This window comes from Miniopterus natalensis, chromosome 1, assembly GCF_054644295.1.
Source record: "Miniopterus natalensis isolate mMinNat1 chromosome 1, mMinNat1.hap1, whole genome shotgun sequence".
Taxonomy (NCBI): domain Eukaryota; kingdom Metazoa; phylum Chordata; class Mammalia; order Chiroptera; family Miniopteridae; genus Miniopterus; species Miniopterus natalensis.
In genome coordinates, this window is record NC_142081.1 from 82682792 (window position 1) to 82695881 (window position 13090).

The 13090-nt window shown below is 36.2% G+C and overlaps 1 protein-coding gene across 3 annotated transcripts in view; it reads right to left on the reverse strand.

Moving 5' to 3' along the window:
- CDC123 (cell division cycle 123) overlaps positions 1 to 13090 on the reverse strand; it is a 53292-nt gene that overhangs the window by 13266 nt on the left and 26936 nt on the right. For all 3 annotated transcript variants that reach the window (XR_015715536.1, XM_016203922.2, XM_087823633.1), the window contains exons 7-10: positions 12581 to 12629; positions 9779 to 9854; positions 8039 to 8161; positions 7117 to 7145 (exon numbers count right to left, since the gene is read on the reverse strand). Coding sequence is in view for 2 of the 3 variants with exons in the window: in XM_016203922.2 (XP_016059408.1) it covers positions 7117 to 7145; positions 8039 to 8161; positions 9779 to 9854; positions 12581 to 12629 (277 nt within the window). In the remaining variant the exon portion in view is untranslated. The remainder of the gene's footprint in view (positions 1 to 7116; positions 7146 to 8038; positions 8162 to 9778; positions 9855 to 12580; positions 12630 to 13090) is intronic.

The following is a 13090-nucleotide window of genomic DNA, read 5'->3' on the forward strand; positions in this document are numbered from 1 at the left end:
CATGCATGAAGATAAACAAAAGCTTTTCCAGCCAAGCCAAGGACTAAGGGAATTTATTACAAAAGAATATAGTACTGGGAAGAATTGGATCCAGAAAGCTGTGAGAGGCAAGAAGCAGTAGTAAGCAAAGAAACTGAACAGCAACAATCATGACTAATTTAGGGCTATAAACACAAAGTGGAACTAAAAATCAGACATCACCTGTATGACAAAATGGGTGCTGGGAATCAGTATATGAAAAAGTCTTTGCATCATGAGGACAACAGGAAGTGAAATTAACTTCAGAACTTATTAAATATCTACATTACAATTTAGTGGTAACTACCAAAATTAACAGAAATAAAAAACTAAACTTCAAAATTATTGGGGGGGGGGGAGGAAGAATCAAGAAAAACCCCTAATATAAATTAAAAGAAAAAAAAACATAGAAAAGCGAAACAAATTGAAAACTCAAGATAAGATGGTGAAAAACATTCAAATATCAAATACAATAAATGCAAAAAATACTCACCAGTTAAAACCAGAAATTATCAGTGATTAAAAACACAAAACCGGCAATATGCTGCTTATAAGACACATGCACATAACCTAAAACCTAATAGCTAAAAAGAAAATGACTGAAAAAGATAAAACTCTAAAACCAAAAGAAAACTGTACAATCAATATTGGGGCAAAACATACTTAAATGCCAAAAGCACAAAAGCATTCTTAAGAATAGAGAGGGTTACCGCCTGATGGTGAGAATTCACTGGGAAAACAAAACCACTGTGAACTAACATTTGTGGAAGAACATAACCCCAGAGTCTATAACACAAAAACTGACAGAATTAGAAAGCAAGAGCTGTTAACATAACCTTGTTTAGTACATGACAGATTAAGTAGAGAGAAAAATTAAGAAAGATACAGTTTTTATGGTTTTAAAGTTTTTAAAAAGATTTTTATATGTAAAAGATTAAACATATACAAAAGTAGATAAAATAATATAAAGAACCCAATGTATCTAACACTCAGTTTCCAGTGATCTTGTTGATCCCCATGGCCAATCTTCTTTCATCTATATCTCACCCATTCCCCCCTAAATCTGTATTATTTTGAAGGTATCATCCGTCATCATTTCATTCACAAGATATAAAAGACTTTAACATTACAAACAACCGTAGACTACCTGACATATTAGAAACTATACTTTCTATTTCAATCACACATAGAACAGTTATAAAAAAGTGACCAAGTTGCAAAGCCAATCTCAACAATATTAAAAAGACTCAAGACTAGACATAGTAACAAAACAGTAACATAAGGGGACCGGAATAATTTTTCAAGTATCTAAGGCAGTTACTCTAAATTCTAATGGTGCATTAGCATCACTTAAGGAGCACCTTACAACACATATTCCCAGGCCTCGTCCCAGACCATCACTTTACATACATGCCATTAGAATCTATCAGCACTGACTCTACTCACCAGCTGCAGTAAAAAAGTGGACACATCAAAATATTGCCAAGCCCACACACTTTAGTTATATTTCATATAGAGACCATATAAGAGTTAGTTTTCTATAACAAGAGTCATAAAATTATATATTAAAGAAAGTGCCTAACAAACAGTGATACAAGTCCCACTGACTAAATGCATATTAGTTTTACATCATGTTTTAAATCTCTCTTCAGAAACTGTCAGGGTGTTTATATTGGCATGCTTCTCACTTTAAAAACATACAAAAACTTTCAGTTGTGTAAGATCACAGCAGTAATTACTTATGCACTTCTCCAACTTCAATTAAGACATCTGCAGAACTGGACATTTGCCAGGGTAATACTGAGAGACTGGCCATTTAATTGCATTAACATATAATTGCTTCAGTTTTAATATCTGTAAAATGGGAACAAACAATACATACCTCACAGGGGTATATGGATTAAGCAAGATACTGAATTAAATGAGAATAAAGTTTGGGGCAAAGCGCTAGGCTTACTCCCTAATTGACTTTATCTAGCTTGTTACCATGCCAATTCCCTGGGTTTCAAGTCTTGAAGATTAAGCTCCTCAAGATCAGGAGATAATTTTTTTTTTTTAATCCTCATCCGAGGATATATTCTCATTTGCTTTTCAGAGAGTCCAGGGAGGGAACATCGATGTGAGACACATTAATTTGTTGTCTCCCGCAGAGGCCCAGACCCGGACGGGTGGGATCGAGCCTGCAACTGAGACACGTGCCTTTCAGTCCATAGGCCGATGCTCTCACCACTGAGCTAACCCAGCTAGGGCAGGCGATCATGTTGTTGGAAGCATGGTATCTAACACATCACAGGGTCTCCATAGATACTGGCTGCCTGAGTGCCTGGACATGGCTACATAGAGCCCTGGGCTTCTGTTTATCAGCTCAGGTTTCTACCCATTCTGTCACACTGGCTTCCCATTCTTTACCTAAGGTTTGTTTCCACTAAGTTGAAACTTTGCCAAGGAACATCCCTCTTGTTTACCAAATCTCAATTTATAACTCCTCTTTCTGATCCTTAATAGATACATCACCCATGAAGGCAGAAGGGTGAAGACAGTGTTATCTTTTGGCTTAACAACAGTTAAGTAAACAGTTAACAGTGATTTGGAAATATGACCATAGGGGCCAAATCCTTTTGTCCAAAAAATGATTCAAAGGTATCACAAGCATCACTTTACAGAGGCTGATGGAATGAGAAACACGGGGGTAATAACATTTGGAAATATATGGGCGATATATTTGGAAAACACACCTGCTGTCTTCTTAACATCTAAGTCAATAAGCACTAATCATGGGACCCAAATTTCTTTGAACAAGGTCGCATGTCTTGATAGTGAAATCTCTGCTGTAGGATTTGTTGTCAGGTTTTTGTTTTCTTTTTCATTATAGAAGTTTCCATCACTTTTAAATTTTAAAAAATAAATATAAACTACTCTAATCCTCATCTTAAGTCTAAAAATAAAAGTGACTCAAATCATGCTAAGGATCTTTAAGTTTACTAAAAATAATTACCTCAATATAAAATGACAAATTCCTGGCCACATTTAAGTGTGCAAACAGACAAAATGTGCCCAGGAGAGACTGCCTTTTGTCTGCTCATCCTAGGGCAGGGCCGGGAGCCTCTGCAGTTCTGCTCAGGCCTTTAAAACCATTCTATGTGGACTTCACTAGACAAGGGCTGGGAGAACTGTGTGGGGAATATCTGATTATTTCTAAATGTTATCTTGAGAAGAAAATAAAGAGGCTTTGTTGAGAAAAAAAATAAAAGTGTGCAAACTGAACTATTTTAAGCATACCTAGGCTTCTAACAGCAGTTGAAAGTAGGACATAAGGTGGCCATTTAGCCATGTTAAATTAATGATGCCTAAAATGCAAATTAAAACCTCAAAGAGATATCACCTCACCTGGCAGAATGGCTATTATCAATAAATCAACAAACAAGTGTTGTTGAGGATGTAGAGAAAAGAGAACCCCAGTATACTATTGGTGGTATTGTAAATTGGTACAGCCACTGTGGAAAACAGTATGGAGGTTCCTCAAAATATGAAAAACAGAACTGCCTTATCACCCAGTGATCCCACTTCTGGGAATATATCCTAAGAATCCTGAAACACTAACTAGAAAAGACATATGCACCCCTATATTTATTGCAGCATTATTTATAACAACCACGATATGGAAGCAACTTAACTGTCCAGAGATAAACAAATGGATAAAGAAGATGTGGTACATGTATACAATGGAATATTAGTTGGCCATAAAAAAGAATGAAATCTTACCATTTGCAACAACATGAATGGACCCAAAGGATATTATGTTAAATGAAATAAGCCAAACAGAGAAAGACAAATACCATATGATTTCAATTATATAGACTCTAAACAACAAAATAAATGAATAAACAAAACAAAAACAAACTCACAGATACAAAGAACAAATTGATAGCTGCTAGATGGAGGGGTGTTGGGGGTATAGATGAAAAGGAGAAAAGGATTAAGATGTGCAAATCGCCAGCTATAGAAATAGTCAAGGATGTAAAGCATAGGAATAGTTTATAATACTGTAATAACCATGTATGGTATCAGATGGGTACTACGTCTAATCACTTTATTGTGCACCTAAAACTAATATAATATTGTACGTCGACAGTAATAAAAAAAAATTAATTAAAAAAAATAAAAAACCCTGGATGGGTAGCTCAGTTGATGATTGTCCTGATATGCCAAGGTTGTGGGTTCAACAAATCGATGTTTCTCTCTCTTCCCTCCTTCTTTTCTCTCTCTAAAATCAATCAATCAAATAATCACCAAATCATCGTCATCATCTGGGAACGTTCAGTCAAGATGGCAGCATAGGTAACCATGTTACATTTTCCCACAAACATATCAAATTACAACTAAACTACAGAAAAACTTCATTCAGAACCACCTAAAATCTAGCTAAGTAGAAGTCCTACAACTAGAAATTTAAAGAAGAAGCCACAATGAGACTGCTAGGAAGGGCAAACGCTCAGAATGGCCTGGTCACACGCCAACATGTACTGGATAAAAATTGTAAGGGATATCTTGGCTGCAAAGGTCCCCACTGTGGAGTGAGGGGTCCCAGCCCCATACCAGGCCCTGAAGCCCAGGGTTCCAGCGGGAATAGAGGCTGAGTGAGATGGAGGCTGCTAGAGTCCCAGGCAGTTCCTCTTAAAGGGCCCAAACACAGACTTACTCTGACTCACTCCCTCTGACCTCCAGTGCTGGGACAGCAGCCCAAAAGGCACCAGGGACATACAGGGAGAAACTACAGTATCTGACATCAGAGCAAGAGCTGGAGGTGCGGGCAATTTTATCCCAGACAAAAGTGCTGGCAGAGGACACTGTTCCTTTGATGAGCCCGCCCCCCACAGAGAAGGCAAGCAGGTTCCATATCTGAGTCTCCATCAACCTGGCTAACACTGTTTGCCCCACCCTGGTGATTCCCTAAGATTCCCCCCACCAAACTTACAAGCCCACCCAAGCTGTTTCCAGGGACTTTTCCATAGGAATGGCCTCTCTTGGCTCATCTTCTGACTTTACTAAAATCTCTCAAACAAGCAGCATCTGCCCTCAGCATGCCCCAGATCTCTTTCTAAGTGCCCCCAAGCCCAGCACTAGGGGCAGCTGGCCTTGGTTCACAGCTGAGCCTCTCCTGGGCACCTCCAAGCTCAACACAAGTAGCAGGCAGCTGCAGATCACTTTGTAGCTCAAGCCGGGTGGCCCTGCACAAAACTCAGGCAGTGGCTGACCTTGGCCCACACCTCCCTGGAGGCCCCAGAGCCAGCACACTCGGTGGACGGCTTGAGATCCACGTCACACTACCTAACCTCCACAATGACACACTTAAGGGGCAAACTCAGCGAGCACCAGAGCCCTGATGAAATAAGTACTGCTTTGTAGGACAGGCTCCTGCACAGCTGATCCTCCATGGTTGTTGGTAGTCACAGCCAGTCCTTGCAGTGCATCAGCCTGGGGGTAAATCCCTCCCACTGATGCGCCAACAGCAATCAAGGCTCAACTACAAGCGGAGGGTATATAGCCCACATGGGGGGCACACCTCAAGTACCCAGCTTTGATGATAGGTGAGGCCGTGCCACTGGACCCTACAGGACACCTACAACATTAGGCCACTCTACCAAGCCCTAGAGATGTAACAGTTCTACCTAATACATAGAAATAAACACAGGGAGGCTGTCAAAATGAGTAGACAAAGAAACACGTCCCAAATAAAATAGAAGAACAAAACAAATGAACTAAACAAGAGAAAGAACTCCAGAGAAAGAACTAAATGAAATGGAGATAAGCAATCTACTGGATGCAGAGTTCAAAACACTGGATATAAGGATGCTCAAGGAACTTAGGGAAACAGTAGGTGAACTTAGAGAGAACTTCAACAGCATAAAAAAGGACATGGAAACCATAAAAAGGAACCAGTCAGAAATGAAGGATACACTAACTGAAATGAAGAATAATTTACAGGGAATCGACAGTAGAGAAGATGAAGCCAAGAATCAAAGCAGCAATTTGGAATATAAGGAAGCAAAAAACACCCAATCAGAACAGCAAAAAGAAAAAAAGAAACCAAAAAAATGAAGATAGTGTAAGAAGCCTCTGGGACAACTTCAAGCATATCAACATTCACCTCATGGGGATGCCAGAAGAAGAGAGAAAGAAATTGAAAACTTACTTGAAAAAGTAACGACAGAAAACTTCTCCTACCTGGTGAATGAAATAGACATACAAGTCCAGAAAGTACAAAGAGTCCCAAACAAGATGAACCCAAAGAGGCTCACACCAAGACAAATCATAATTAAGATGCCAAAAGTTAAAGACAAACAGTGAATCTTAAAAGCAAGAGAAAAGCAGTTAGTTACCTACAGGGGAGCTCCCATAAGACTATATCAGCTGATTTCTCAGAAATTCTGCAGACCAGAAGGGATTGGCAAGAAATATTCAAAATGATGAAAAGCACCCAAGGTTACTTTACCCACCAAAGTTATCATTTAGAATTGAAGGGCATATAAAGAGCTTCCCAGTCAATAAAAAGCTGAAGGAGTTCATCACCAGCAAACCAGTATTACATGAAATGTTAAAAGGGTCCGGTTTAAGAAGAAGAAAACAGATAAAAAATACAAACAATAAAATGGCAATAAATACATATCTATCAACAAGTGAATCTATAATGAATCTACATGGAGATGTAAAATACAGCATAGGAAATACAGTCAATAATATTCTAATAACTATGTATGGCATCAGATGGGTGCTAGATTTATCAGAATGATCACTTAATAAGTTATATAATGTCTAATCATTGGGGTGTACACCTGAAACTAATATAATATTGTATGTCAACTGTACTTAAAAAATAAAGAATTTAAATTTAATAATAATAATAATGATGATAATCCCCAAACTTGTGGTACATAATTATTGACAATATTATTAAGTATATTTTAAGGGGAGATTCTTGACCACTGTGAATTTCAAATACCTGAATTTGAGAAAATACTTTTTGAGCAGTCAGCCCTTTACATTCATAATAGCTATGTAGTCCTTGTTTTAAAGTAATCATTCATAGTGTTTACTTACCCTACTGTCTCTATATATATCGAATACAACTGTAAAAAAGAAAAAACTCAAAGTTAATAACAAACTACCTGTTTCATGATCTAAGCCTCCTTTTGAAAATTAAAATGCATTTTATTATTAGTTACTCCAACAGCAGAATATAATTAACCTGGAGGATTTCATCCTTCTAAATCTCAAAACTTTAAAGATAAAAAGACATGCTGCAATGTCTTATTTACATAATTTTGTTTTTCCTTTCTCTACCATCAGCCATAATCCATTACCTTTAAAAGTTCAAATACTGACATCATCTCAACCAGTTCACCATTATAAACAGGTTCTAAGTACTAGTAAAGGAAGCACCAATCACTGGGGATGGGGAATGAAATGAGAAAACTTTGTAGTAGGGAAGCATAAAATCTAGCTATGCTTATGGCATGACTAATTTTTTTTTTTAAAGTCAAATCTGCCATAGAACCAGGCTTGGAAAGTAGAAAAAAGGTAAACCATAGCAGACATAATTTTAAGATACATAAAAACTCTCTCTCATACACAATATACTTTCAATTCTTAAAACCAACTCTCAGTTATTTACTATATAACTGGAGCTATCTGATGATTCAAATAAAAAAATCTAGAAAGGCAGATTAATCACCTAGCTAATTTAGCTCTAATAACAGCATTTTGTCATCTGTGGAAAGACCCTTTGAAATGTATAATGAAAATATCTAAAATGGCAGGAGAAAAAACTCTCAGTATTAAAAAGGCACTCTGATTAAATAAGGTAAAATTAACACGCAAACCATCAGCAATACCAAATAATAAATATAGTAAAACACTTAAAATAGTGTTTCAAATCCCGTTTTAAAATATGTGCCACTGTGAAATAAGGTTAACATTATGTATTTCATTTCATTTCACTGAGTCAATAAAAAATACTCACAGTCTTCATCTAAGAATTTATACTGTATGTGTTTCTTGAAGAAGTCTTGTATGCATCTGCAAATCTCCTCCTTTTGTTTAGAAATATGATCATAGTATTGTGTGTAGTCCCTTTGAGAAATAGCTGACAAGAAAATATTTTATATTCCGTTACATAATACTCTTTGAAAAACATCAAAACATGACTTAAAACTCTTCTTGAGAGAACCATTAAAGTAGATCAAACAGCCAATCAGATGAATACTGATTGAATTATATATTATTCAATATACAGAAATATCAGCTGTAAAGGTTTATATGGATAGGTGAATCCTAAAGTTCCATAATGCCATGCATTCTTACTTTAGAAATAGTAATATTATCTTTATTAATATTGATATAATTAATATTAATTATAAATATTTTTAAATATTTATAAATATTTTTATTTAATATAATGGAAAGAATTCAAAGTCATAAAAATGCCTATTATGGAAAAAATGGCCCAGCCGGGCGTGGCTCAGCCTTTGAGCGTCGACCTAGGATCCAGGCGATTGGGGCTCGATTGCCAGCTGCAGCCGATCAATGACTCTCTCGTCATTGATGTTTCTATCTCTCTCTCTCCCTTTCCTTTCCTCTCTCTGAAATCAATAAAGATAAAAAAGAAAAAAAGAAAAAAATGAAAGAACTGATTTTAACCCTGCACGCAATCGCTTTTCTTTGATTTTTCCAATGAACTCTATAAACTGCTATTCTTCTGCACTTTCTTTGAGAAAATATAAAATATTCCTCACCATATGTCTTCAATACTAATATTGTATTTCATAGAAACAGTCTATTTTTCTTGTTCATACATGCTACCTTGCCTTCACAAGACTGATGTTTCAAGACATGGAAAAGTAAATATTCCTTTCTTCAGAATTGTTGATATTATTCTAAATAAACTAGAGAGACTTTTAGAAGAACTGCCTCAATTTGCTCTAAGTCTAAGAAAAAGTTCTGTGTTCTGAAAGAAGGGCTTCCACTCAATTTCTTAATCACATGCCAATATGCTCCCGTTTTTAGCTTGAAGTGCAGCCTTTTCAGTAATATCTAATAATATGATAAATTCCAACACCCCATTTCTCTTAGGTAAGCTAATAAATGTCAACATCATATTCAAGAAATAATACTGATTTGATTCTTTTCAAATCACACTTTTCTTGGTTGAAGAAAAATTTGAGTTCATGAAAAATGTGCGGAGACAAAAAAGAGCTAATTATCAATATTTAATTTGATCATAGGGAACAACATAATAACCTGAGCAGAAAGAAAATGGGTGGCTTTTAAAGTAACGCACGTATTTGTCCACATATATTCTCTTGCTAGAATAATAAACAGTGTTCCAATAACAGAAAACAAAGGTTTAAAAACTTCGCTTTTTATGATGCTTAAAATAAGCAGTGTATAGCTAGCAATACTTAGGAGATTCCCAAAGAGACAGCAGGTGACGTTAGACATATCCTAAACTGGGAAGAACAAAGGCCCTCACTTTCCACCCAGAACCCAGACAGACAAGGTAAACTGACAATACTGTGCCCTGTGGAAACTGAACATGGCCTCAGGCCCCTTCAATATAGTATTCAAGAGTCAGTACCCACTTGGTTAGAGGAAGAGTCTGAGATAAAAACTGATTGCTACCCCTGTCCTAATTACTAGAAACTTCCTTCCATCAAAAGCTTGTCTTCTTTTAACAATTACCTTCAAAGGTAAAAGAACTTACCAATAAGCTTGTTTTCCTTGACAAAACATCGGAACTCAGCCCCAGGAATTAATTCACACCACTTTCGAAGAACAAGCTGTAGAAAAAGGAAAAAATGTAATACAACTATATAACAAGGGGATGTTTACTAGTTTAATAGTCAATTTTATGCCTAGACTATGTCTTAACAATTGCCATTATAAATTTTTTTTTTTTTTAAAAGAGGAATCAGAAAACATTAATGTGAGATATAGGGAATAGCATTGTGACCTATCAGTCTAATAAATGGGAAACTGTGATAGGCTCTTTATGACAAAATGCATCTTTGTCATTTATTTGTTTTATGAGATCTGGCATAATATAGACCCCCAAGGATGATAAAGTCAAGTCTTATCACTGCTGTGCCTTAGTTGCCCAGTAATTTCTATGTTCTTCACTCCTTTAAGAATACTAAAAATACAATTTCAAATTTCTACCTTAAACACCATTCTGTGTGATGTACTCTGCTAAAATTATTATTATAGTTTATTACAAAGAATCGTTATAACCCTTCCATGACGTTGGCATTATTTTAAAGTAAACCAATTCTATCAGTGGACCAAGTCATAAATGAGTATTCTTACTGTAATTAATTACTTAGTATACTATTTATACATTATTGAATTGCTGCAATTTTATAAATAGAACAATTGACAAATGTATGCTTCTGAGTCTGTTTTTAAAATGTTCTTTGGAGGGAACTAGTTCTGTTCTTTCAACGTGTTAACTGTAATAAATGACTAGTGTCTCCAGCCTCCCTTATCCTAGCATACCGCTCTTTTCCCTTCAAAACCTGTGAGGCAGAACTTGAATTACTCTAGGTGCCATTCCAAATCCCCCAGTGGGCTCAGAACTCTCCTTTCTCACATCCTGTGCCTCCCATAGTTTCCTGTGCATGACATTCTATAGCAAGCACATATATACCATGTTATATTATGATAATTTGATATAAATATCTCACCCCCACTAAACAGTCACTTCGATAAGGGCAAGGAACTAAGTCATTTCAGTGTTCCAACACCAGTATGCAATACATGGCAGGTGCTTAAGAAATGTTTGTCAAACCCGGCTGGTGTGGCTCAGTGGTTGAGAATCAACCTATGATCCAGGAGATCTCAGATGGATTCCCGGTCAGGGCGCATGCCCGGGTTGCAGGCTCGATCCCCAGTCAGGGACCTGCAGGAGGCAGCTGATCAATGACTCTCCCATCATTGATGTTTCTATCTCTCTCTCCCCTTTCTCTCTCTGAAATCAATAAAGATATAATTTTTAAAAAAAGAAAAAAGAAATGTTTGTCAAATAACACAGTACATTTATAAAATAAGTAGCCACTAAAATCATGATACAAAAGAATACTTAATGAACTGGGAAAGTGTTCACACTATACTATAAGTGGGGGGGAGGGGGGGAACCAGTATGCAAATGGCCTTATGAAGAGTGTATGTATATATGCCTGGCCAGTGAGGCTCAGTGTTTGAGTGTCCACCCAGGAACCAAAAGGTCACCGGTTCAATTCCTGGTCAGGGCACATGCCTGAATTGCAGGCTCAATCCCCAGTAGGGAGCATGCAGGAGGCAGCCTATAGGTGATGTTTCTCTCTCATTGATATTTCTCTCTATATATCCCTTTTCCTTTCTCTACCTATTAAAAAAAAAAAAAAAAAAAGTGCATGTATATACACATACACTCTCTCTCTTTCTCTCTCTCTCATGAAAAGGGAATTAAAGACCCAAATGCTAATACTGAGGACATATCTGGATAATAGGTTCACATTTTTATGTAGTTTTACATTTTTTATAACAACTTGATTTTCTTAAAAAACTATATTGGCTAAAATATACCTTAGAAATTTAAAATGCACCGATTTCAATTTCCAGCATTGCGTATTCTTGTCAAGCTTTGTACGTGTCAAATTATTTTAAAATAACCCCAAACTAAATAAAGAACCCCAAACTAAAATATTACACTGTTCTTATCTATTAAAAGCTGATACTGGCATATATTTTTTCATGGCCATGGTAATTTTTATTCAAGCAAAAAAGAAATGAGCAATTGTTCCATACTAGTATTAAATTTTTGGAGAATTTGCATAATCTTAATTGAAATATTTTAGACAGGTACTACATACATCTGTGGTTTACTAAAAAAATACAAAATGAGAGAGAAGGTGAATCTTCCCCATCCAATCCCTTTGTCCTTCTCAAAGGCAAGGAGTGCTGTCAATTTCTCATATCTTTCAGAAGCATTCTATGAATATATGAGTATATATTATATACATTTCTTTTTAGATACATGCAGACAAGACCACACAATACATAGGATTCTGCTTGCAACTTTCTTCATTTTAATTACTCTAAGAATATTATTTTCCTAGGCTTTTCAAACTAGGTTTTTGTATCCTTAGGAGTCCTGGAACCAATCCCATGTGGATACTGAGAGACAATATTTTTCTATATACATTCTATAGAGAGAGAATACACAGGGTGTCCTCAAAAAATGTATACACTTTGAATGATTATAAAGTCAGTGTTTATTAACATACAGCTCACTTTCAAAATTTAAAAGAATCTACAGGAATGAGTGTGCATACATTTTGGGGGGGGGTCACCCTGTATATTTTTATATGTATAGTTCACAAATTTAAAAATTCAATGATCCTAGGTTCCTAGAGAAATAAATCCAAAAATTTTCATTCATTTCACTTAAGAATAGCAATTCTCAACACTTCATTTGGACTCAACTTCAACTTCATTGAGATGAGAAAAAAAAAAAAAAGTTTCTTACCTCATATTCCATACAAGGATCTGGGGAATCATCAGTACAATGGATAAATCTTTGAGGGGAAAAAACATAATGGAATCTTTTTTTAATGGTGTCAGTATATGCACACACATAACATATTTAACGTGAGATTAGGTTTTACTAAAAGTATTCAGAAACAGAAGACTAATTTGAATTCAATGAACATGTATTAAGCACTACTTGATGACAGGTGTTAGTAGTCTAGGCACCCTGAAAAGTCATTTCATTAGTCCTCAAAACCACCAAATGAGCTATTATAATCTCCATTTTTCTGTTACAAAGAAAAAAAGAAAATAAGACCCAGTAAAGAGCAAATTAGTGACCAAGCCAGAACTATAACCCAAATCGTCTTTTCCACACACCCCCAATCCTCACCCTAGGATATTTTCTCCATTGCTTTTCAGAGACAATGGAAAGGAGAGAGAGAAACATCGATGTGAGAGACACATCAACTGGCTGCCTCCCACATGTGCCCCGACCCAGGGCCAAGGA